Source organism: Haematobia irritans, chromosome 5 (genome assembly GCF_050003625.1).
Source record: "Haematobia irritans isolate KBUSLIRL chromosome 5, ASM5000362v1, whole genome shotgun sequence".
NCBI lineage: Eukaryota > Metazoa > Arthropoda > Insecta > Diptera > Muscidae > Haematobia > Haematobia irritans.
The window spans coordinates 43,450,041-43,476,779 of NC_134401.1; the positions used below are offsets into that span (position 1 = coordinate 43,450,041).

The window sequence follows — 26,739 nt, forward strand, 5'->3', positions numbered from 1 at the left end:
TTTGTCGAAATTTCTTTGCTATAGGAAATTTGGTCTAAATTTCTTAGCTATAGGAAATTTTGTCAAAATTTCTTTGCTATAGGCAATTTTGTCAAAATTCCTGTCTATAGGAAAATTTTATAAATTTCTTTGGTATAGGGAATTTGTCAAGATTATTTTGCTAAAATTCCTAAATTTTGCTTATTTTGTCAAAATTCCTTTGCTATAGGAAATTTTGTCAAAATTCCTTTGCTATAGGAAATTTTGTTAAAATTCCTTTGCTATAGGAAATTTTGTCTAAATTTCTTTGCTAAAGGAAATTTTGTCAAAATTTCTTTGCTATATGATTTTTTTTTTTCAAAATTACTTTACTGAAGGAAATTTTGTCACAATTTCTTTTTTACATGTAATTTTGTCAAAATTTCTTTGCTATAGCAGATTTTGTCAAAATTTCTATGCGATAGGAAATTTTGTCAAAATGTCTTGTCTATTGGTAATTTTGTCAAAATTTCTGTGCTATATGAAGTTTTGTGAAAATTCCTGGCGGTAGGAAATTTTGTGAAAATTTTTTGTCTATAGGAAATTTTGATAAAATTTCATTTCTAAATTTTTGTCAACATTTCTTTGCTGTATATAACTCTTATTTCTGTAAAACATCTCATTAATTGACTTAGTTATCCACATGAGAATCATTTCTTATCGCCAAGAAAGTTCGTGTTCCCTGCGATGTCGATTTCTAAAAATTTATGCCATTGTTGAATAGAATTTATGACTGATTTTATTCTGCCATCACTACGATATCGCTGTGGTCAGTTGGCTTTGATAGTAATGGACGTTCTTATCTATCGAAATGCAAAGGAACTCAGTTTTAGTCTATGCGTATATAAATACCAGGCCCAACATGGAATTTTCATCAGTTTAACACAACACCATGAAAGCATTTATTGGATTATTTGCAATTCTCTTTTGCGCTCAAGCCATTTCTGGCCTTACCATCATCTCCAAATCGGAATGGGGAGGTGCTGCTGCCACCAGTAAAACCTCTTTGGGCAATGGTTTGGCCTATGCTGTAATCCATCATACCGCTGGTGCCTATTGTTCCACCAAAGCTGCTTGCATGCAACAAATGAGAAATATCCAAAGCTATCATCAAAAGGATTTGGGATGGGCTGATATCGGTTACAACTTCTTGATCGGTGGTGATGGCAATGTTTACGAAGGTCGTGGCTGGAATGTTTTGGGTGCTCATGCCACTAACTGGAATTCCAAGTCCATTGGCATCTCTTTCATGGGTAACTACAACAACGATAAACCCACCGCTGCCATGATCCAAGCTGCCAAGGAATTGTTGGCTGCCGCTGTTTCTCGTGGTCAAATCACATCTGGCTATACCTTGTACGGTCATCGTCAAGTAGGCTCCACCGAATGTCCCGGCACCAACTTGTGGAACGAAATCAGGACCTGGTCCAACTGGAAGGCTTAAGTTTTAAGCTTTACCACAACTTAAAATAAATAAAAAGAACATTGAGTTAAAAAAATAATATTTTTGAATTCTTTATTACGCTCACACAAAGTAATGTCTATTGCCTTAATAATTGAATTGTTAGACTGGTGTAACAAATATTAGCGATACGAAATTCGAAAATCGACTAATCGACGTTTTATCGAAGGAGCAATCGATTAGTCGACTTTTTATAATATTTAAAATCGACTAATCGCCGTCTTTTTGAAGATCCTTTCGTCTTTTGCTGTTGGTGAAAAATGACTAACCGAATTTATGTAGTGACCAAATCGACTAATCGAACTTTGAGGAAAATGTATTTATTTATTTATTTATGTCTATGGGCATTGACCCTTACAGACTTGCTTAACCTAAAAGTAATACAAATCTAAAATATTTACAAACATATTCAAAGGAAATGAAAATGTTGAATTCAAAGTAAAAGCACGCAGAGAAGGAATATGTGGTGATCACAAACTGTTGTTTTCGGCTTATCCATAATGGTAAAAATCGAAAGATGGCTTTTTGTTTTACATTTAAAAAAATTTTTGGAAAACTTCCTTTTTCAAATTTCCGACATTTGCAAAAGTCTTAAATAAATGAAAAGTCAAAAAATCGACTTTACAAAATTTTGAAAATGTCGAAAAATCGTACTTTTGAAACTCCACCATGGGATGCGGAGTTCTAAACGCATAGGAGGAACATGATCATCTAAAACATGTTTAAGAGAAATATATTATTTTCGAAAGGTGAACATGGAAAAATATTGTTTTCTTCGTATATACTACATGATATATTACATGATTGCCGAAATCAGATACATAATTTTTTAGAGAATAACATGGTTGCGACTAACATCTTACTTGTTCCCCGTCCAAAAATAACATTTTACTTTTTGAGGTGATCACATTCCCTCTCTGGGTGTACTAATATCGAAATATTCATGTGGGACGCCATAGAGTATATATTCCCAATCTTTGTGAAATTCCGACTAAATTTCAAGATTTCTGTATGTCTGTCCATCTGAATTGAAATGAAAACACAGTAGTCGAGTTAATAAAAATCTACCAAAATTTGAAAAAAAATCAACAAATTACCAAACAGAAAAGTCTTATTTTGCAAAATTTTATTTCTATAGAAAATTTCTTCAAAATTTTATTTCCACAGAAATTTTTCGCAAACTAGTATTTCTATAGAAAATTTTCTCAAAATTTTATTTCTATGGAAAATTTTCTCAAAATTGTTTTTCTATGGAAAATTTTATTTCTCTAGAAATTTTTTTAAAAATTTTATTTCTTTGGAAAATTTTCTCAAAATTTTATTTCTCTAGAAATTTTACTCAAAATTTTATTTCTCTAGAAATTTTTTTCAAAATTTTATTTCACTAGAAATTTTTCACAAAATTTTATTTCTTTAGAAAATTTTCTCAAATTTCATTTCTATGAAAAATTTTCTCAAAATTTATTTCTATAGAAATTTTTCCCAAAATTTTATTTCTATATAAAAAATTTTATTTCTATATAAAATTTTGAAAAAATTTTATTTCTATAGAAAATTTGCGAAGCACTTCTTAGTTGGAGAGGAATATTTTGCAAAATCTACGAAAACAACAAGAATCTGCCAAACATTACAAATCTACCACCAACTGTGGCAAGCGTGATTGCAAATGGGCCATATTGGATAACTTTTAGGTATAGTTCCCATATAAACCGATCCCAGATTTGACTTCTGGAACCTCTTGGATGCATGATGACTTCTTACAGCCTTGCAAACATCCACCGCGAAAGAAAACGTAAGTTTTAGAAAATTGTTTACTAAAATATTTTATTAATTGCAACATTATACAATTTAACAATTTTTGTAAAATTGATGAACATTTATTAAAAATAATAATTTTTTTCTGTTACTTATGAAATATTTTGAAGGAAAAAATTAGAGTTAAAAAGTGTTAAAATGTTTTTTTGAGCTATATGAATTTCAAGAGAGACACAATTTAAGAAAAACTTTAGGCTATATATAATTATGAACCGATGTGGACCCATTTTTGCATGGTCATTAGAGAACATATACTAACACCATGTACCAAATTTTAGTGGGATCGGATGAAATTTGCTTCTCTTAGAGGCTCAGCAAGCCAAATCGGGGGATCGGTTTATATGAGGGCTATATATAATTATTGACCGATGTGGACCAATTTTTGCATGGTTGTTAGAGATCATATGCTGACACCGTGTAGCAAATTTCAGTCGGATCGGATGAAATTTGCTTCTCTTAGAGGCTCCGCAAGCCAAATTTGGAGGTCGGTTTTATAAAGTGGGCCGATATGGCCCATTTTCAATACCATCCGACCTACATCAATAAAAACTACTTGTGCTTGTTTCGTTCGGAAGTTAGCGTGATTTCAACAGACGGACGGACATGCTCAAATCGACTCAGAATTTCACCACGACCCAGAATATATATACTTTATGGGGTCTTAGAGCAATATTTCGATGTTACAAACGGAATGACAAAGTTATATACCCCTATCCTATAAAAAATAGGAAAAATCGTCCCATTTGGCAGATTTAATTAAAATCAATAGCAATGTGAAATAAGATAAAGTTAAATCACATATAACAAATTTTGTTAGCTTTCTTCATGTCCTTAAAATGGCTCTTTTCTCTGATATAAAATTTTTTCCTTGTCCAAAAGACGATAAACTTATCAATGAAGTCGTTTTGTCCATGTAGTTAAGTGACTCGACTTAGAATTGGGTATTCAAACATGAAAGAACACTTTGTTTTATTAAAGTCAACTTGGCTTTAATAATTCTGAAAGCAAATTAACGAAATCTTTATACCCTAAACCACATAGTGGTCAGGGTATAATAAGTTTGTTATACCCTAAACCACATAGTGGTCAGGGTACACTCATAGAAAAAAGTCTGCTAAAAACAGCAGTCGACGTCTGCTGTTATATTTTTGTACTTCAGGGCCTAATGAACAACAATTTATAAAATTTTTAGGTTATAAATTTTTCCCCAAAGCATATTTAAGAACCAAAAGTAGTTTTTGGTATATTTTTGCACTGTAATATACTTACAAGCTCCTAAGTACGATCAGCAAACATTTTGTTTGCTGTTATGTCTCAATTCGATAAATATTCAGATTTTTGGTCAAATACCAGAGATGTTCATAAAATATTGTTTTAATTATGTTAGGATAGCTCTTAAGTTGACATTTTTATTTGTTTTAGCCCAAATAAAACATGTTTTAGTGTAATCGAGCTTAAAAAATAGCAGGAAATGATTGCTATTTCAGCAAACAGTGACTGCTGTCCCTTTTTCAGCAGACTTTCTGCTGTTTTAGCAGACTTTTCTGCTGTCCCTACTAACAAATTTCTTTGGGTGTATAATAAATTTGATCGGCCAAAAAATGTGCCTACCAGAAATATTGATTTTAGACCCCATAAAATATATACCGAACGACTCAGAATCACCTCCAGAGTCGATCTAGCGCTTGGTGTCCGTCCGTCCGTCCGTCTGTCCATGTATTTGTTGTTCACAGGATTCCGGTCGCAATTATTAACCGATTTTGATGAAATTTGGTACAGGGAGTTTTTTGGGCACAAGGACGAACGCTATTGAATTTGGAAGAAATCGGATCAAATTTAGATATAGCTCCCATATATATGTATCGTCCGATTTCGACAAATGGGGTCACGTTGCGCGTTTTTTCAAACGGATCGTCACCAAATTTGGCAAAAGGTAATCTTTTCCATCGCCCTTTAAGTCTGCAAAATTTCATCCAAAACGGTTCAGATTTAGCTATAGCTCTCATATATATGTATCGCCCGACTTTCCCAAACTTGGCCACAAAACCTTTATTTATCAACCGATCTTACACAAAGTTGGCTAAATATAATCTTCTATAGCACTAACTATATGTGCAAAAAATCATCGAAATCGGTTCAGATTTAGATATAGCTCCCATATATATGTATAGCCCGATTTTCCCAAATTTGGCCATAGAACCCTTATTTATTAACCGATCTTACTAAAAGTTGGCTAGATCCAGTCCTCTATAGTACTAACTATATGTGCAAAATTTCATCGAAATCGGTTCACATGTAGATATAGCTCCCATATATGTATCACCCGATTGTGAAAAAATTCGCTCCTAATAACCTTATATTTGACCATACAGGCCTCATTTCTTAACTGATCTTACTCAAATCTTGCACAAGGTAACCTTTTGTGGTATTAATCAAACCCGCAAAATATTATGCAAATTGGTTCAGATTTAGATATAGCTTCCATATATATGTATCGCTCGATTTTCCCAAATTTGGCCATAGACTCTTATTTATTAACCAATGTTACTCAAATTTCAAATTTTGATGTACTAGCCGATCGTACTTATACGTACTTGTAGCTCTTACATAAGAATATTGCTCGATATTTACAAATTTGTATTTATTACCCACACTAATTTAACGATTTTCTCTTTTTTAATAAGGGGCTCAATATTAGTGGCATACTAACTCCGTAGGTGCAATATCAACACAGCCAGTGTTGCTAGAAGTAGGGGAAATTCTCTATATGTAGGGTTTTTCTAATATTTAGCGTCTTGTAGGGACATAGGACCACAATGTAGGACATTTTCACTAAACACAATTTGTAATAATTTTTACATTTTGGTGGCTCTAGAGGAGGAAATTAGAAGCCGGCAAGGCTTGATCTTTAACAATGTATGGCAAACTTTATTCCTGTAGAAAATCTTGTCAACATTTTATTTCTATAGAACATTTTGTCAAAATTGTATAGAAATTCTATAGAAATTTTTTTCAAAATATTATTTCCATAAAAAATTTTCTCAAAATTTTATTTCTGTGGAATTTTTTCTCAAAATTTTATTTCTATAGAATTTATTGTCAAAATTTTATTTCTATAGAAAAATTTCTCACAAAAATTTGTTTATAGAAACTTTTTCCAAAATTTTATTTTTATAGAGATTTAACAAAAAATATTACTAATTTGGGTAGAATTCTACCAACTGTGGCAACCGTGGTGGTAATACAAATTTATATTCTAAGTTATATACGTTGCATATTCATGTTTTAAGATAATAAGTACTTAGAACCATTTTTGTTTTGTAATTTTTTTTTTTTAATTTAACGAAAAATATAGTAGGGAAAATTGTTTGGGAATGTATGGGAAAGTAGGGAACTTTTTTGTGCTTGTAGGGTAAACCGAACATTTTCCCTGGCAACATTGACTATGAGCTATAGTCAGATTGACACAAAGCACCCATAGACATGTACTTCTTAATTTTCTTAAATATGCAACTGCGGTTTATATCCCAGACCTATATCAATGTTACCCCACAAATGCTTATGATTACTAATTCAGTAAGGGTGGTTTAGGGTATGATATAGTCGGCCCCGCCCGACTTTCTACTTTAGGTTAGGTTAGGTTAAAGTGGCAGCCCGATTAAGATTCAGGCTCACTTAGACTATTCAGTCCATTGTGATACCACATTAACTAAAAGTACCTATTACATATGGGCACTTCTAGTTATAACCGCTGAACCTTCTTGATTATTTTTCTTTGCTGAACCAACCAGATTGTTCCAAAAACATTAGCAGACTGCTTAAGTTAACGTTTTCCAAATCCGCCAGTAATCTGAAGCTATATGCTCCTAAAAGTTGCTTGCGCTTTACACAAAATGCAGGACCCTCACACAAGAGGTGTTTAATTGATTCTTTTTCCTCCGCATCATGACAGCTCATACAATAGTCATTATACTACGCGCCAATAGTTTTTGCAAAATCGCCTATCAGGCAGCGACCCGTTATAGCAGATATCAGGAGTGATATCTGACGTCTCGAGAACATTAGCATATCTAGTGTGCGGTTTAAGTTGAAATGGGGCCATATTTGCTTGGTGTCGTTACAACCCTTGCAATTCTCCCATCGAACATTTGCCATCATAACAGCCTTCTCACGCAGCATGAGCTTGCAGGTAGCTAGGGGCATACCAACAAATTCCAGTTCCCCTGGAATATGTAAGGTAGTCCCCAGCCTTGCCAACTCATCCGCTTCGCAGTTCCCCGGTATGTTCCTATGGCCAGGCACCCATATTAGGGGAATATTGCACTGCTCAGCCATCTCATTGAGAGATTTGCGGCAATCGATGGCCGTTTTCGAGTTGAGGAACACAGAGTCCAAGGATTTTATTGCAGGTTGACTGTCTGAGTATATATTAATGCCCACATTTTTTGGAACATTACTTCTCAGCCAATTCGCCACCTCTCTTATTGCTAATATTTCAGCCTGAAAAACACTACAGTGATTAGGTAATCTTTTCGCTATTCGAAGTTCCAGACCATTAGAATATACTCCGAACCCCACTTGTCCATCCAATTTGGAGCCATCAGTGTAGAAATCTATATATTCTTTATTCCCCGGGGTCTGTGTGCACCACGCCTCACTGTTGGGGATTAGAGTCTCAAACTTTTTGTCGAAAAGTGGACTCGCCAAAGTGTAATCCACTACGTTAGGCACATCTGGCATTATTTTGAGGACAGAACTGTGACCGTAACCTTTTTCCGACCACAGCGATAGTTCGCGCAACCACACAGCCGTTGTTGCAGCTGACTGTTTGGCCAAAATGTCTAAAGGCAATAGATGCAGCATGACATTAAGGGAATTTGTTCCTGTCTTGCTGAATGCGCCTGAAATACACAAACACGCCATACGCTGAACTTTATCTAAACAAGTCGGTTTCTGAAGTGCCGACCACCAGACTACAACACCATATAGCATTATAGGTCTAACCACTGCCGTGTATAGCCAACGCACAATTTTTGGTTTTAGTCCCCACTTTTTTCCTATTGCCTTTTTGCACGAGTAGAAAGCTACAGTTGCCTTTCTCGCCCTTTCTTCAATATTAAGCTTAAAGTTCAGCTTCCTGTCCAAAATAACGCCAAGGTATTTTGCACAATCACCAAAGGGAATTTCAATACCCCCTAAGGAAATAGGCCTAACTGTGGGAGTTTTGCGATCTTTGCAGTACATGACTAATTCTGTCTTTGCAGGATTTACCCCAAGACCATTTGTATGTTTGCTTGTCCTAGTGTGGCTGAAATGCGTCTCTTCCTTAGAAGTTCGTCTAACAGCCTAAGTATAGCTGGATCAACATTTAGAGTTGTCAGTCCATTTAATATCGAGCTCGGATGGACGTTATTGAACGCCCCTTCGATGTCTAGAAATGCCACGATTGTGTATTCTTTGACAGATAGTGAGCTTTCAATAAAGCTGACTAGTTCATGTAATGCGGTCTCAGTAGACCTGCATTTCGAGTATGCATGTTGTCGTTTCGAGAGCAAACTTGAATCGACGCTAGTTCTATGATAAATATCTATCATCCTCTCCAGAGTCTTAAGTAGGAATGATGATAAGCTGATTGGTCGGAAATCCTTCGCATTCGAGTGAGAGGCTTTTCCCGCTTTAGGTATGAAAACGACTTTTGATTCCCTCCACTTTCGTGGAATATATGCTAAGTTGATACATCCTATATATAACGCCGACAACCAGGGGATAATTCTGTCAGCCACCGCTTGTAACTCCGCCGGAGTAATTCCATCAGGTCCGGGGGACTTGAATAATCCAAAGCTATTTAACGCCCATTTTATTCTAGATTCTGATACAATTTCCTCGATAGGAAACGACCGCTGAGCCACTATGGCACCGCCAGTGCAAGGTTCAACCGTCTGATTTCCGGGAAAATGTGTGTCCAATAGTACCTCCAGCGTCTCCTCACTGGACGTTGTCCAATTGCCCTCCGATGTTTTAATGAAACCTGGAGCGGAGCTCGTGGATGCTAGAACCTTCCGTAGTCTGGAAGCCTCGAACGTATTCTCAATGCTGCTGCAGTAATCATTCCAAGAGTTATGCTGAGCCTTTCTCAGTTCTCGCTTGTATCCTCTCAGATTCTTCTTGTAAGCGTCCCAATCCACAGGAGCTCTGGTGGACTTTGCTTTGTTAAAGAGCTTCCTGCACGATTTCCTCATATTACCTAACTCCGTAGACCACCATGGTGGTCGATTTTTCCCCCTTGGCTTCCCCTTGGGGCAGCCAAGGGGGAACTTTAAAATCGTTAGTCTAAAATTTCTTTTCCGAGAAGAGAAATTAATTTCTTGCCTTGTACCAAAGCGATTAATTTCAACACACACTTTTAAAATATAACTTCTCAAACGTATTTTCTTTTTATTTTCAAAATATATGAAAGCCTATAAATTAAGCCTTCCAGTTGGACCAGGTTCTAATTTCGTTCCACAAGTTGGTGCCGGGACATTCGGTGGATCCTACTTGACGATGACCGTACAAGGTATAGCCAGATGTGATTTGACCACGAGAAACAGCGGCAGCCAACAGTTCCTTGGCAGCTTGGATCATGGCAGCCGTGGGTTTATCATTGTTGTAGTTACCCATGAAAGAGATGCCAATGGACTTGGAATTCCAGTTAGTGGCATGAGCACCCAAAACATTCCAGCCACGACCTTCGTAAACATTGCCATCACCACCGATCAAGAAGTTGTAACCGATATCAGCCCATCCCAAATCCTTTTGATGATAGCTTTGGATATTTCTCATTTGTTGCATGCAAGCGGCTTTGGTGGAACAATAGGCACCAGCGGTATGATGGATTACAGCATAGGCCAAACCATTGCCCAAAGAGGTTTTACTGGTGGCAGCAGCACCTCCCCATTCCGATTTGGAGATGATGGTAAGACCAGAAATGGCTTGAGCGCAAAATAGAATTGCGAAAAGACCAATAAATGCTTTCATGGTGTTATGCTATGTTGAACTGATGAAAATTCCCTATTAGGCCAGGTATTTATATACTCAAGAGACTAAAAATGGGTCCCTTTTGCATTTCGATAGATAAGAACATTAAATTCTATTAAAATAAACTGACCATTATAATATCACAATGATACAATAATAGAAACAGTCATAAATTCTATTCGATAATGTTATAATGTTTTAGAAAATATTTGTACGTTCATGGACCCCACTAGGTTAGTTTAGGTAGATTGGTTGGAGTAGCAGTCTAAATAATCATTTGTTTGTTATACTTTGTGAAGTACAAATATGCATTATGTTGATAAATTTTCAATACTCGTACTACCCAAAACGCCACGAAATTTCTCACTCGAATTTTATTTTTATACCCTCCACCATAGGATATGGGGTATATTAATTTTGTCATTCCGTTTGTAACACATCTAAATATTGTTCTAACACCCCATAAAGTATATATATTCTGGGTCATGGTGAAATTCTGAGTAGATCTAAGCATGTCCGTTCGTCCGTCCGTCTGTTGAAATCACGCTAACTTCCGAACGAAGCAAGCTATCGACTTGAAACTTGGCATAAGTAGTTGTTATTGACGTAGGTCGGTTGGTATGCGCCACTGGGCCATATCGGATCACTTTTTCGTATAGCCCCCCATATAAACCGACCCCCAAGTTTGGCTTGCGGATTCTCTTGGAGAAGCGAATTTCATCCGATCCGTTTGAAGTTTGTTACGTGATGTTTGTATGTGGTCTTTTACAACCATGCAAAAATTGGACCATATCGAACCATAATTATACATAACCCCCATGTCATCCGATCCGGTTGAAATTTGTTACGTGGTTTTAGTATACAATCTCTAGCAATCATGCAAAAATTGGCCCATATCGGTCCATAACCGACATATAAACCGATCACCAGATTTGACCTCCGGATCCTCATGGAGGAGAAAAGTTCAGCAGATCAGATTGAAATTTCGTACGTGGTGTTAGGATTTCGTACGTGGTGTTAGTATATGGTCTCTAAAATCCATGGAAAAATTGGTCCATATCGGTCAATAATTATATATATCCCTCATATAAACCGATCTCCACATTTGACCTGCGAAACCTCTTCAAAATTCATCCGATTCGGTTGAAATTTGGTACATTGCACTATTATATGGCAGCTAACAACCATGCCAAAATCGGTCCATATCGGTCTATAGTTCTACAGAAAATTTTGCCAAAAATTTTAACTACAGAAAATTTTGCCAAAATTTTATTTCTACAGAAAATTTTGTCAAAATTTTATTTCGATAGAACATTTTGTCAAAATTTTACCTCCATAGAAAAGTTTGTCATTTTTTTTCTATAGAAAATTTTGTCAAAATTTTTTCCCTCTAGAAAATTTTGTCAAAATTTTATTTCTATAGAAAATTTATGAAGTACCTCTTAGTTGGAGAGGAATAATTTGCAAAATGTACCAAAACACAAAGAATTCTACCAATCTATCAAACAGTAAAAAATCTGCCATTTTTGTAGAATTCTATCAACTGTGGCAACCGTGTTCATAATTGCATATAAACCCCATATATAAACGATACCCATATTTCAATTCTGGCTCTCTACACGCAGAGAAGGAATATGATCACCTCAAACATGATTCAAGAGCAAAATGTTATTTTTGTATGATGACCATGTAACATGTTTGTCACTAAAATGTTATTTTCTCGTCAAATATAACCTGCTTGCCGAAATCAGATACATGATTTCCGAGAAAATAACATGGTTGCGAAAACCATGTTACATGGTCACCACCCAAAAATAACATTTTGCTCTTAAAACATGTTTGAGGTGATCATATTCCTTCTCTGAGTGTAGTTACCGCGCAAAAGTTCATATGGGTTGGTAATTATTTGTAGACTTCCCTATATATACCAGTCAAGAACTGAATTACATACACGCAAAGAAAAAAAAAAACGTTTGGAAAACGTGTACCGAAAACGTTTGAGCTTTTTGAATTGCTTCGAAATTTTTTAACTTTTATCACCAAAAAAAATTCGTTTGTTACAAAAATTTTATTTTTTCAACAACAACACAGTCCATTTCGTTTATATCAAACACTGTTCTTTATTGACTTTAGGTCTTTAATAAGACACATTTTACAGTTCAAAATTTAATATACTACAAAGTAATGTTGAACATTTTTTCGGAATCTTCCGAACATATCTGGAATATATGTAAAAAAAAAAAAAACAAACAAAAAAAACTTTGGTCGAAGCAGGGATCGAACCCACGACCCTTGGCATGCAAGTCGGACGTAGCAACCACTGCTCCACGGTGCCAAACTAAATGTTTGTTTCTGTTAAATAAACTTTGTTTATTCGGTTCGTGGTCGCCGCAAGCTATGCTATATAAATATAACTTATATGGATATTTATCTATTGATGACCGTAACAGGTACATAGCTCAGTGGTTAGTGTGTTGGCTAACAAAGTGCATGGTCCGCGGTTCGATTCTCCGTCCAGGCGAAAGGTAAAAAAAATTTTAAAAATTTATAAAATCGTATAATTTCTTCTACATTGTTGGTATTACAGGAAAAGGTGTTAAGAACTAAAAACCCTCGTGGATGTGAGAAAGATTTGAGGGAAAATGCAATTAGCAAGAAAACAATGTTTTTTTTGTTTTTTTTTTTTTTTTGAGTTTGTCTTTATGAAATTGTTTTTACATCCTGGTCTGACACATAGATGGCGTCGCTAGTTTTAAATGCATATTATTTTTATATTGTACCAACCTTCAAATGATTCGTGTCACAATTTGACGTCTGTAAGTCAATTCGTTTGTGAGATAGAGCGTCTTTTGTGAAGCAACTTTTGTTATTGTGAAAAAAATGGAAAAAAGGAATTTCGTGTTTTGATAAAATATTGTTTTCTGAAGGGAAAAATACGGTGGAAGCAAAAACTTGGCTTGATAATGAGTTTCCGGAATCTGCCCCAGGGAAATCAACAATAATTGATTGGTATGCAAAATTCAAGCGTGGTGAAATGAGCACGGAGGACGGTGAACGCAGTGGACGCCCGAAAGGGGTGGTTACCGAGGAAAACATAAAAAAATCCACAAAATGATTTTGAATGACCGTAAAATGAAGTTGATCGAGATAGCAGAGGCCTTAAAGATATCAAAGGAACGTGTTGGTCATATCATTCATCAATATTTGGATATGCGGAAGCTCTGTGCAAAATGGGTGCCGCGCGAGATCATATTTGGCCAAAAACAACAACGTGTTGATGATTCTAAGCGGTGTTTGCAGCTGTTAACTCGTAATACACCCGAGTTTTTCCGTCGATATGTGACAATGGATGAAACATGGCTCCATCACTACACTCCTGAGTCCAATCGACAGTCGGCTGAGTGGGCAGCGACCGGTGAACCGTCTCCGAAGCGTGGAAAGACTCAAAAGTCCGCTGGCAAAGTTAGGTTAGGTTAAAGTGGCAGCCCGATTAAGATTCAGGCTCACTTAGACTATTCAGTCCATTGTGATACCACACTAACTAAAAGTACCTATTACATATGGGCACTTCTAGTTTTAACCGTTGAACCTTCTCGATTATTTTCTTCTGTTGAACCAACCAGATTGTTCCAAAAACATTAGCAGACTGCTTAAGTTAACGTTTTCCAGGTCCGCCAGTAATCTGAAGCTATATGCCCCTAAAATTTGCTTACGCCTTACACAAAATGCAGGACACGCACACAAGAGGTGTTTTATTGATTCCTTTTCATCCGCATCATGACAGCTCATACAATAGTCATTATACTTCGCACCAATAGTTTTTGCAAAATCGCCTATCAGGCAGCGACCCGTTATAGCAGACATCAGGAGTGATATCTGGCGTCTCGAGAACACTAGCATAAATGGGGCCATATTTGCTTGGTGTCGTTACAACCCTTACAATTCTCCCATCGAACATTTGCCATCATGACAGCCTTCTCACGCAGTAAGAGCTTGCAGGTAGCCAGAGGCATACCATCTCATTGAGAGATTTGCGGCAGTCGATGGCCGTTTTCGAGTTGAGGAACACAGAGTCCAACGATTTTATTGCAGGTTGACTGTCTGAGTATATATTAATGCCAATATTGCTTGGAGCATTACTTCTCAGCCAATTCACCACTTCTCTTATTGCTAATATTTTAGCCTGAAAAACACTACAGTGATCAGGTAGTCTTTTCGCTATTCGAAGTTCCAGATCTTTAGAATATACTCCGAAACCCACTTGGCCATCCAATTTGGAGCCATCAGTGTTGAAATCTATATATCTTTTATTCTCCGGGGTCCGTGTACACCACGCCTCACTGCTGGGAATTAGAGCCTCAAACTTTTTGTCGAAAAGAGGACTCGCCAAAGTGTAATCCACTACGTTAGGCACATCTGGCATTATTTTGAGGACCGAACTGTGACCGTAACTTTTTTCCGACCACAGCGATAGCTCACGCAACCGCACAGCCGTTGTTGCAGCTGACTGTTTGGCCAAAATGTCTAAAGGCAATAGATGCAGTATGACATTAAGGGAGTTTGTTCCTGTCTTCCTGAATGCACCTGAGATACACAAGCACGCCATACGCTGAACTTTGTCTAAACTTGTCGGCTGGTAAAGTGCCGGCCACCAGACTACAACACCATATAGCATTATAGGTCTAACCACTGCCGTGTATAGCCAATGTACAATATTTGGTTTTAGTCCCCACTTTTTCCCTATTGCCGCTGGCAAAGTAATGGCCTCTGTTTATTGAGATGGGCATGGAATAATTTTTATCGATTATCTTGAGAAGGGAAAACCCATCAACAGTGACTATGGCGTTATTGGAGCGTTTGATCGCGGCCAAACGGCCCCATATGAAGAAGGAAAAAGTGTTGTTCCACCAAGACAACGTACCGTGCCACAAGTCATTGAGAACGATGGCAAAAACTCATGAATTGGGCTTCGAATTGCTTCCCCACCCAACGTATTCTCCAGATCTGGCCCCCAGCGACTTTTTCTTGTTCTCAGACCTCAAAAGGATGCTCGCAGAGAAAAAATTTGGCTGCAATGAAGAGGTGAACGCCGAAACTGAGGCCTATTTTGAGGCAAAACCGAAGGAGTACTACCAAAATGGTATCAAAAAATTGGAAGGTCGTTATATCGCTCTTGAAGGGAACTATGTTGAATAATAAAAACGAATTTGGGCAAAAAAATGTGTTTTTTGAAAGAAAACTCCATTCTAAAAAATTGCCAATATTTTAAAATATTTAAGGTCAAACGAAAAATTTTCATTATGATAATGAACATTTTCATGAATAGCATGAACAATTTCCTTATTAAATAAAAAATTAATTACAATAACAAAAAATTTCAGTGTATTTATGAAATTCTTACGTTGCCTTAATCTTAATGGCAACTCCTAGCAGACAATGTTTGCTATTTCAGCAAGCAGTGACTGTTGTTCCGTTTTTCAGCAAACATTTTTATATTTTAGCAGATTTTTTGCACTGTGCAAATTTCTCTGAATGCTTATACATCTTAACAGAAATAAAAAAAAAAACAAAAAATCAAAAATCTCAATACCAAAACAAAAACTTAAATTTGAAATCATTTGATAAATAGATAAGTATAAGTGAAATCATGAATACAAAAGGGTAAAGTAATCGCGTGCCCCATGAATGGGTCATAAAATTTAAAAATTATTTAAGTAGCACATCGTTATTGTTTTCCATGATACGGAACCCCAAGTATCCTCATAAATCATGATAAAAAAATAAGATATTGCGAATTGACGAAATCATAACATTTCTTTATTTTGTTTATATTTTTACCAAGATAACAATTGCCAAAAATATTAAAATTTATAATTCATAGATTTTGCTCTATAAAATGTGATAAAAATAATTCAAAGATGGCAAACAAATAGATTTTGATTTATTCATGAAAGGTAAAAACAATGACATATTTTATCAATGTACGAGAAAACGCGAAGACTAACCCTCATATTCATAAAAGTTAACGTACACTTTAAACCTACTATTACCATACAAATTCCTTCGGTAAACGGCCAGTAAATTATTATGAATATGGGCATAATAAGCTAATGTTTGCTTAACTATACACTGAAAGAAGTGTATTCTTTTATGAGGAATGAAATTTGCGAGAAGCAAAGTTTTCCCTTGACGCTAAACATTTTTCATTAAAGACTATTAATTGAATCGTTGTATTGATTATCATAAATTAGGCTTTATTGGCTCTAAAAGAAAATATTAAAATTTCGTTGACGATGAAAGTATTTTTTCTTTGGGTGTAGAGGCAGACCGTTATTTTAGTTTCTCTTCTTATCAATTCAATTCAAGCGTGAGAAGCTAATTCTCAATCAGTTCATCGCATGGATTTGCCAACGAAAGACAGTCTCGGATGGGCGACTGACTGAGACACTGGACAAAATCAACGCCTTACAGTATACAGATAGGTAATAATCGTTCTACGGGCGGCTCATCGCACATCGTTCTGCTCGTGGCATCGTATGAGGAACTTATTCCCAGACCCGAAATAAAAAGATTCACAGAGACCACCACCACATAGACATTCAGACCTACTGTTCCACGACAGAGACCTTCGTGCATACTGTTCCCCTACAGAGACTTTCGGGGCTACTGTTCCCACAAAGATACCTTCGTGCCTACTTTTCCACCACAGAGACCTTCGCACCTACCGTTCCACCAAAGAGACATTCGAGACTACTGTTCCACCACGGAGACCTTCATGCCTACCAGGCCTACTGCTCCACCACATAGATATTCAGACCTACTGTTCCACAACAGAGACCTTCGTGCATACTGTTCCCCCACAGAGACCTTAAGGGCTACTTTTCCCCCAAAGATACGTTCGCACCTACCGTTCCACCACAGAGACATTCGAGCCTATTGTACCACCACAGAGACATTCGAGCCTATTGTACCACCACATAGATATTCAGAACTACTGCTCCACCACATAGACATTCAGACCTACTGCTCCACCACATAGACATTCAAACCTACTGTTCCACGACAGAAACCTTCGTGCATACTGTTCCTCCACAGAGACTTTCGGGGGGCTACTGTTCCCCCAAAGATACCTTCGTGCCTACTTTTCCACCACAGAGACCTTCGCACCTACCGTTCCACCACAGAGACATTCGAGCCTACTGTTCCACCACGGAGACCTTCATGCCTACCGGGCCTACTGCTCCACCACATAGACATTCAGACCTAATGTTCCACGTCAGAGACCTTCGTGCACACTGTTCTCCCACAGAGACCTTCGGGACTACTGTTCGCCCAAAGATACCTTCGTGCCTAACGTTCCACCACAGAGACCTTCGCTTCTACCATTCCACCACAGAGACATTCGAGCCTATTGTACCACCACATATACATTCAGACCTACTGTTCCACCACAGAGACCTTCGCACCTACCGTTCCACCACAGAGACATTCGAGCCTACTGTCACGGAGACCTTCATGCCTACCGGGCCTGCTGCTCCACCACATAGATATTCAAACCTACTGTTCCACAACAGAGACCTTCGTGCATACTGCTCCCTCACAGAGACCTTAAGGGCTACTGTTCCCCCACAGAGGCCTTCGGAGCTACTGTTCCCCCAAAGATACCTTAGCACCTACCGTTCCACCACAGAGACATTCGAGCCTACCGTTCCACCACAGAGACATTCGTGCCTACCGGGCCTACTGCTTCACTACATAGATATTCAGACCTACTGTTCCACGACAGAGACCTTCGTGCACACTGCTCCCCCATAGAGACCTTAAAGGCTACTGTTCCCCCAAAAATACCTTCGCTTCTACCGTTCTACCACGGAGACATTCGAGCCTATTGTACCACCACATAGACATTCAGACCTACTGCTCCACCACATAGACATTCAGACCTACTGCTCCACCACATAGACATTCAGACCTACTGCTCCACCACATAGACATTCAGACCTACTGTTCCACGACAGAGACCTTCGTGCATACTGTTCCCCTACAGAGACCTTGGGGGGCTACTGTTCCCCCAAAGATACCTTCGTGCCCACTGTTCCACCACAGAGACCTTCGCACCTACCGTTCCACCACAGAGACATTCGAGCCTATAGTTCCACCACGGAGACGTTCATGCCTTCCGGGCCTACTGCTCCACCACTTAGATATTCAGACCTACTGTTCCACGACAGAGACCTTCGTGCCTACTGTTCCCCCTCAGAAACCTTCGGGCCTACTGTTCCACCATAGAGACCTTTAGATCTACTGTTCCACCACTGAGATTTTCGGGCCTACTGTTCCACCATTGAGACCTACTGCCATAGTCGCCACTCGAGCCCAAAAAATCTACCAAAATTTGGAGAAAATTTTACCAAAAAACTACCAAACGAAAAAAAACTTATTTTGCAAAACTTTTTTTTTTTACAAAATTTATGTAAACCTAATAGTGGTCAGGGTATAATAAGTTTGATCGGCCAAAAAATGTGCCTACCAGAAATATTGATTTTAGACCCCATATAATATATACCGATCGACTCAGAATCACCTCCTGAGTCGATCTAGCGCTTGGTGTCCGTCTGTCCATGTATTTGTTGTTCACAGGATTCCGGTCGCAATTATTAACCGATTTTGATGAAATTTGGTACAGGGAGTTTTTTGGGCACAAGGACGAACGCTATTGAATTTGGAAGAAATCGGTTCAAATTTAGATATAGCTCCCATATATATGTATCGCCCGATTTCGACAAATTGGGTCACGTTGCGCATTTTTTCAAACGGATCGTCATCAAATTTGGCAAAAGGTAATGTTTTCCATCGCCCTTCAAGTCTGCAAAATTTCATCCAAATCGGTTCAGATTTAGACATAGCTCTCATATATATGTATCGCCCGATTTTCCCAAATTTGGCCACAAAACCTTTATTTATCAACCGATCTTACTCAAAGTTGGCTAAATATAATCTTCTATAGCACTAACTATATGTGCAAAAAATCATCGAAATCGGTTCAGATTTAGCTATAGCTCCCATATATATGTACCGCCCGATTTTTCTAAATTTGGTCATAATTTATCAACCGATCTTACCCAAATTTGGCTAAATGTAGTCTTCTATAGCACTAACTATATGTGCAAAAAATCATCGAAATCGGTACAGATTTAGATATAGCTCCCATATATATGTATAGCCCGATTTTCCCAAATTTGGCCATAGAACCCTTATTTATTAACCGATCTTACTAAAAGTTGGCTAGATCCAGTCCTCTATAGTACTAACTATATGTGCAAAATTTCATCGAAATCGGTTCAGATGTAGATATAGCTCCATATATGTATCACCCGATTTTGAAAAATTCGCCCCTAATAACCTTATGTTTGACCATACAGGCCTCATTTCTTAACTGATCTTACTCAAATCTTGCACAAGGTAACCTTTTGTGGTATTAATCAAACCCGCAAAATATTATGCAAATTGGTTCAGATTTGGATATAGCTTCCATATATATGCATCGCTCGATTTTCCCAAATTTGGCCATAGTACTCTTATTTATTAACCAATGTCTCAAATTTCAAATTTTGATGTACTAGCCGATCGTACTTATACATACTTGTAGCTCTTACATAAGAATATTGCTCGATTTTTACAAATTTGTATTTATTACCCACACTAATTTAACGATTTTCTCTTTTTTTAATAATGGGCTCAATATTAATGGCATACTAACTCCGTAGGCGCAATATCAACACAGCCAGTGTTGCTAGAAGTAGGGGAAATTTTCTATATGTAGGGTTTTTCTAATATTTAGCGTCTTGTAGGGACGTAGGGCCACAATGTAGGACATTTTCACTCAACATATTTTGTAATAATTTTTACATTTTGGTGTTTCTAGAGGAGGAAATTAGAAGCCGGCAAGGCTTGATCTTTAACAATGTGTGGTAAACTTTATTCCTGTAGAGAATTTTGTCAATATTTTATTTCTATGGAACATTTTGTCAAAATTGTATTTCTATAAAAAATTTTCGCAAAATTTTATTTCTGTGGAATTTTTTCTCAAAATTTTATTTCTACAGAATTTATTGTCAAAACTTTAGTTCTATAGAAAAATTTCTGACAAAAATTTGTTTATAGAAACTTTTTCCAAAATTTTATTTTTATAGAGATTTAACAAAAAAAATTACTAATTTGGGTAGAATTCTACCAACTGTGGCAACCGTGGTGGTAATACAAATTTATATTCTAAGTTGTATACGTTGCATATTCATGTTTTAAGATAATAAAGTACTTAGAACCATTTTTGTTTTGTATTTTTTTTTTAATTTAACGAAAAATATAGTAGGGAAAATTGTTTGGGAATGTATGGGAAAGTAGGGAACTTTTTTTGTGCTTGTAGGGTAAACCGAACATTTTCCGTGGCAACATTGACTATGAGCTATAGTCAGATTGACACAAAGCACCCATAGACATGTACCCCTTAATTTTCTTAAATATGCAACTGCGGTGTATCTCCCAGACCTATATGTTACCCCATAAATGCTTATGATTACTAATTCTGTAATGGTGGTTTAGGGTATGATATAGTCGGCCCGCCCGACTTTCTACTTTACTTACTTGTTTTGGTATAATTTACTCCAAATTTTGGTAGATTATTACAATATTTATAAATTTTATAATATGTAGTTGTATGATTTGGACATGAAGCAGCAGGACATATCAGGGTAACATAAAAATTTTATTTTTATAGAAAATTTTCTCAAAATGTAATTTCTATAGATAATTTTATTTCTATAAGAAATTTTGTCAACATTTTATTTCTATAAAAAATTTTGTCAAATTTTTCAATAGAAAAGTTTGTCCAAATTTCGATAAAAAGATTGGAAAATTTTATTTCATTTATTTATTTCTATAGAAAATGTTGTCAAAATGTTTTTTTTCTATAGAAATTTTTTCCAAAAATTTTATTTCTATAGAAAATTTTGCCAAGATTTTATTTGTATAGAAAATTTTTCCAAAATTTTATTTCTATAGAAATTTTTGTCAAAATTTTATTTCTATAGAAAATTTTGCCAAAATTTTATTTCTATAGAAATTTTTGTCAAAATAGAAAATTTTGTCAAAATTTTATTTCTACAAAAAATTTTTCAAAAATGTTATTTCTATAGAATTTTTTTTCAAAAATGTTATTTCTATAGAAAATTTTGTCAAAATTTTATTTCTATAGAAAATTTGTAAAGTACCTCTTAGTTGGAGAGGAATAATTTGCAACATCGAACAAAATATCAATCTACCAAACAGTAAAAAATCTACCATTTTTGGTAGAATTCTAACAACTGTGGCAACCGTGCCTACTGTTCCGCTCATAGAAAGTAGTACTTTGATTGATAGCTGCTGGAACAGTAGTAGCTGACACCACACCGCTTCTACAACAATTAACTGTATCAATACTAACAACCATCTGAAATCCGAAAATCTCATCAGCAGTTCTCGATTAACGATCACCCTATCAATTACAAATCGACAAATATACAACTTCCCAATCGCCAACGAACTACTCAGCAACGACTCGACTCAGAATCACCTCCTGAGTCGATCTAGCGCTTGGTGTCCGTCTGTCCATGTATTTGTTGTTCACAGGATTCCGGTCGCAATTATTAACCGATTTTGATGAAATTTGGTACAGGGAGTTTTTTGGGCACAAGGACGAACGCTATTGAATTTGGAAGAAATCGGTTCAAATTTAGATATAGCTCCCATATATATGTATCGCCCGATTTCGACAAATTGGGTCACGTTGCGCATTTTTTCAAACGGATCGTCATCAAATTTGGCAAAAGGTAATGTTTTCCATCGCCCTTCAAGTCTGCAAAATTTCATCCAAATCGGTTCAGATTTAGACATAGCTCTCATATATATGTATCGCCCGATTTTCCCAAATTTGGCCACAAAACCTTTATTTATCAACCGATCTTACTCAAAGTTGGCTAAATATAATCTTCTATAGCACTAACTATATGTGCAAAAAATCATCGAAATCGGTTCAGATTTAGCTATAGCTCCCATATATATGTACCGCCCGATTTTTCTAAATTTGGTCATAATTTATCAACCGATCTTACCCAAATTTGGCTAAATGTAGTCTTCTATAGCACTAACTATATGTGCAAAAAATCATCGAAATCGGTACAGATTTAGATATAGCTCCCATATATATGTATAGCCCGATTTTCCCAAATTTGGCCATAGAACCCTTATTTATTAACCGATCTTACTAAAAGTTGGCTAGATCCAGTCCTCTATAGTACTAACTATATGTGCAAAATTTCATCGAAATCGGTTCAGATGTAGATATAGCTCCATATATGTATCACCCGATTTTGAAAAATTCGCCCCTAATAACCTTATGTTTGACCATACAGGCCTCATTTCTTAACTGATCTTACTCAACTCTTGCACAAGGTAACCTTTTGTGGTATTAATCAAACCCGCAAAATATTATGCAAATTGGTTCAGATTTGGATATAGCTTCCATATATATGCATCGCTCGATTTTCCCAAATTTGGCCATAGTACTCTTATTTATTAACCAATGTCTCAAATTTCAAATTTTGATGTACTAGCCGATCGTACTTATACATACTTGTAGCTCTTACATAAGAATATTGCTCGATTTTTACAAATTTGTATTTATTACCCACACTAATTTAACGATTTTCTCTTTTTTTAATAATGGGCTCAATATTAATGGCATACTAACTCCGTAGGCGCAATATCAACACAGCCAGTGTTGCTAGAAGTAGGGGAAATTTTCTATATGTAGGGTTTTTCTAATATTTAGCGTCTTGTAGGGACGTAGGGCCACAATGTAGGACATTTTCACTCAACATATTTTGTAATAATTTTTACATTTTGGTGTTTCTAGAGGAGGAAATTAGAAGCCGGCAAGGCTTGATCTTTAACAATGTGTGGTAAACTTTATTCCTGTAGAGAATTTTGTCAATATTTTATTTCTATGGAACATTTTGTCAAAATTGTATTTCTATAAAAAATTTTCGCAAAATTTTATTTCTGTGGAATTTTTTCTCAAAATTTTATTTCTACAGAATTTATTGTCAAAACTTTAGTTCTATAGAAAAATTTCTGACAAAAATTTGTTTATAGAAACTTTTTCCAAAATTTTATTTTTATAGAGATTTAACAAAAAAAATTACTAATTTGGGTAGAATTCTACCAACTGTGGCAACCGTGGTGGTAATACAAATTTATATTCTAAGTTGTATACGTTGCATATTCATGTTTTAAGATAATAAAGTACTTAGAACCATTTTTGTTTTGTATTTTTTTTTTTTTTTTCCAATTAATGAATTGTTGATTGAAACGAGCTCGAGGTCTGTATTTTTTTAATTTATTTTTTTATTCAATATTTCGTCTTTTCATTGAAAGACTTCATCGGGAAAATTATTCTGAGTGTACAAAAAGAAAAGAAAATATATACAAAAACATTGAAATACGTACAAATTTGATGTTACATTAAAAAACACTTACGAAAACAACAAAAATATTACACCCACTATTGAGTAGAACCTAACGACACAGCGTCTGTTGTCATACTAACTATTGTTCTTCCGCCCTTTTGTTTTTCTGATCAGATTCCTGTAGCTTTGCGCCAAATTGTCAATGTCTGTCTTATAGTTCATTCTCTTTTCTGTTGGTGTGTTGAGAATGTGTAACATCTCCAGTGTTAGTCTCTTATTGTAGTTACTCTCACACTGTAGCACACGCGTTCTCTCTATATCGGGGTGGTGATGTTCTGCTGCACAGTGTGTTGATAGTGCCGTTTTTTGCATTGGTCTCTGTAACCGATGTTTTAGATCTGATTTATGGCCAGATAAACGAGTTTTTAGTTTGTTCTTCGTAGTTCCTATGTAAACCTTGTCACATCCATCTTTTTCATTCCCATTGCACTTTATTTCGTATATTAGGTTGGACTTTTCCATGTTGTCAATTTTTGATTTTAGATTCGTAAATAATTTTTGTAGTGTGTTAATAGTTTTTGGAGCTATTGCGAAATTATTCTTGTCGATTAAATTGGCATTACAGACTCTTTCATGTAATTTTGGTATGTATACGACCGATTTATAAAAAAGTGTTTGTTTTTCTTTGGGGGGTTGTAATTTGCTTTTCTTAATTATTTTCTCAATTGTGGATAAAGGGAAGCTGTTTTTTTGGAGTATTTTCCTTATTTTTTCAATGTTTGACTTATGAAATTCAGGGCTGCTAATCGTCAATACCCTGTTCACAAAATTTTGGGCCGTATTTTGTATAATTCTCCTGGGGTGGTTTGAGTAAAAGTTAACCAATCTGCCGGAAGACGTTGGCTTTTGATACCAATTGGTTTTTATATTTGTATCTTCTCTAATGATTAGTACGTCCAGATAGGGAATTTTTTTACCTTTTTCAAGTTCCAATGTAAATTTTATACTAGGGTTAAAGCTATTGAATATCGTCAAGAGGTCGTTTATTGCACTTTTTTTTACAATCCCAAAAAGGTCGTCCACATACTTAGTAAGAATCTTAGGCCTAATATCACAGTTTGCCATACATCTATCCAAAAGCTCTTCCATAACAATGTCGGCTACTATCGGAGATGCTGAAGATCCCATGGGTAAACCTTTTCTTTGTTGATAAAAACTTGTCTTATATCTGAAATATCTATTATCAATTATACAGAATTTTAGTATCCTGAAAAAGAGATTCTTCGGAATCTTTGTTATTTCTTCCAAAATGTGCCACTTTTCTTCTATAATTTTTAATGCCAAGTCCACGGGTATGCTCGGAAATAAAGATACAACGTCAAAAGATACCATCGTTTCGTCTTCATCTATCGTGATGTCTTGTATCTTTGATTTGAATTGCATGGAGTTTTTTACGTTGTATTTTGAATTGTCCGTTAGTCTATTTAAAATAGTTGTCAAGTGTTTACACAGGTTGCTGGATGGGGAATTAATAGATGAACATATGGGACGAAGTGGGTAATCTTGCTTGTGTATTTTTGGGAGACCATATATTCTAGGTGCTATAGCTATCTCGGTCTTCATTCTCCGTTTTTCCGATTCGTCGATAATATTGTATTTGAATAATTCGTCCACAAGTTCATTATTCACTCTTTGAAGTCTGTTAGTCGGATCCGATTTTAATTTTCTATACGTCATGATATCATTCACAATTTTCTCCATTTTCATGTCATAATCCGATTTTTCCATTCCCACTGTAACATTCCCTTTATCCGCTTCTAATATTATTAGATTCTTGTTGTGGTTTAGAAAACGTTGTGTGTGTTCCACTGTGCGTAGATAATATTTCTCCCTTTCCGTTAATTGTTGTTTGTTTGTGTGATTCTCTATCATAGTCGTGAATTTGTTTCTCGCGAGTTCTTGATCTTCTTTGTCGCTAATGGTTTTGATGCACTCTTCTCCATCCGCTATATATTTAAGCATAGGGAAAGTTTCTCGTGTGTGTGGTAATGCAAATTTTTTACCGTGAGAGAGAAGCCAAGTAATATCATTTGGTATTTGTGTGTTACTCAAATTAACAAACCACGTTTCGTTGTTCTTGATGTCCAGTTCTCTCTTTTGTTGTTCTTCTAGGGTTTTGAATTTCTTTTTGTGTCTCGTTTTAATGTCCATTCTAGCGTTTTTTGTGAGTTTCCTCTCACATTTGAAAAACTTTGTGGCGTCTTCATCGTCCATCATTTGGAGTAAACGAAGTTGTGCTTCCTTTTGATCGTCAGTTTGTTGTTTTCTCATTTCGTGTTTTTGTTTTATAAGAAGATTTAAAATTTTGGTATGGAAGTTGTGTACGTATGTATTTAAGGTTTTTTGCATTTGTTCTGTAAGTTGTTGTTGATTTTGGAATATGGTGTATATGTGTTTGGTTGCATTTTTTATGAACTTTGGAATAATGCCAGATTTTCTACATTTAATTAGAAACACTATTGTAGCTTTGGTGTTTTGCTGTTTGTTTGATTCATTTCTGTATTTGTTGATATATTTTCCGATCCCTTCGTATTTATGTTTAAGGTGTTGGTAAACCATTTTCTCACTTTTTACGGCGTGCTCCCCGTCTTTGTTATAAACTTGTTTTTATTGTATTCGACCTGTATTTGATTTTTCCAATTAATGAATTGTTGATTGAAACGAGCTCGAGGTCTGTATTTTTTTAATTTATTTTTTTTTTTTTTTTTTTTTTTTTTTTAAATTTATTTTTTTATTCAATATTTCGTCTTTTCATTGAAAGACTTCATCGGGAAAATTATTCTGAGTGTACAAAAAGAAAAGAAAATATATACAAAAACATTGAAATACGTACAAATTTGATGTTACATTAAAAAACAATTT

At 35.9% G+C, this 26,739-nt stretch overlaps 3 protein-coding genes across 4 annotated transcripts; 1 reads left to right on the forward strand and 2 right to left on the reverse strand.

Moving 5' to 3' along the window:
• Positions 1-896: 896 nt before the first annotated feature.
• Positions 897-26,579, reverse strand: LOC142240871 (uncharacterized). Of its 2 annotated transcripts, none has more exons than XM_075312621.1 (2): positions 23,888-26,579; positions 897-1,481 (listed from the first exon to the last, which is right to left on the reverse strand). In XM_075312621.1, exon 1 carries the CDS (start codon positions 26,434-26,436, stop codon positions 23,953-23,955), a length of 2,484 nt encoding a protein of 827 aa, XP_075168736.1. In that variant the 5' UTR covers positions 26,437-26,579; the 3' UTR covers positions 897-1,481; positions 23,888-23,952. The 2 variants fall into 2 exon arrangements, with proteins under 2 accessions (XP_075168736.1, XP_075168735.1); XM_075312620.1 differs by lacking the exon at positions 897-1,481 and adding an exon at positions 23,686-23,805.
• On the forward strand, positions 911-1,520 carry LOC142240872 (peptidoglycan-recognition protein SC2-like). The gene has a single exon (XM_075312622.1). The coding sequence runs from the start codon at positions 911-913 to the stop codon at positions 1,460-1,462; it is 552 nt and encodes a 183-aa protein (XP_075168737.1). The 3' UTR covers positions 1,463-1,520.
• Positions 9,697-10,334, reverse strand: LOC142239422 (peptidoglycan-recognition protein SC2-like). The gene has a single exon (XM_075311209.1). It carries the CDS (start codon positions 10,310-10,312, stop codon positions 9,761-9,763), a length of 552 nt encoding a protein of 183 aa, XP_075167324.1. The 5' UTR covers positions 10,313-10,334; the 3' UTR covers positions 9,697-9,760.
• Positions 26,580-26,739: the final 160 nt, after the last annotated feature.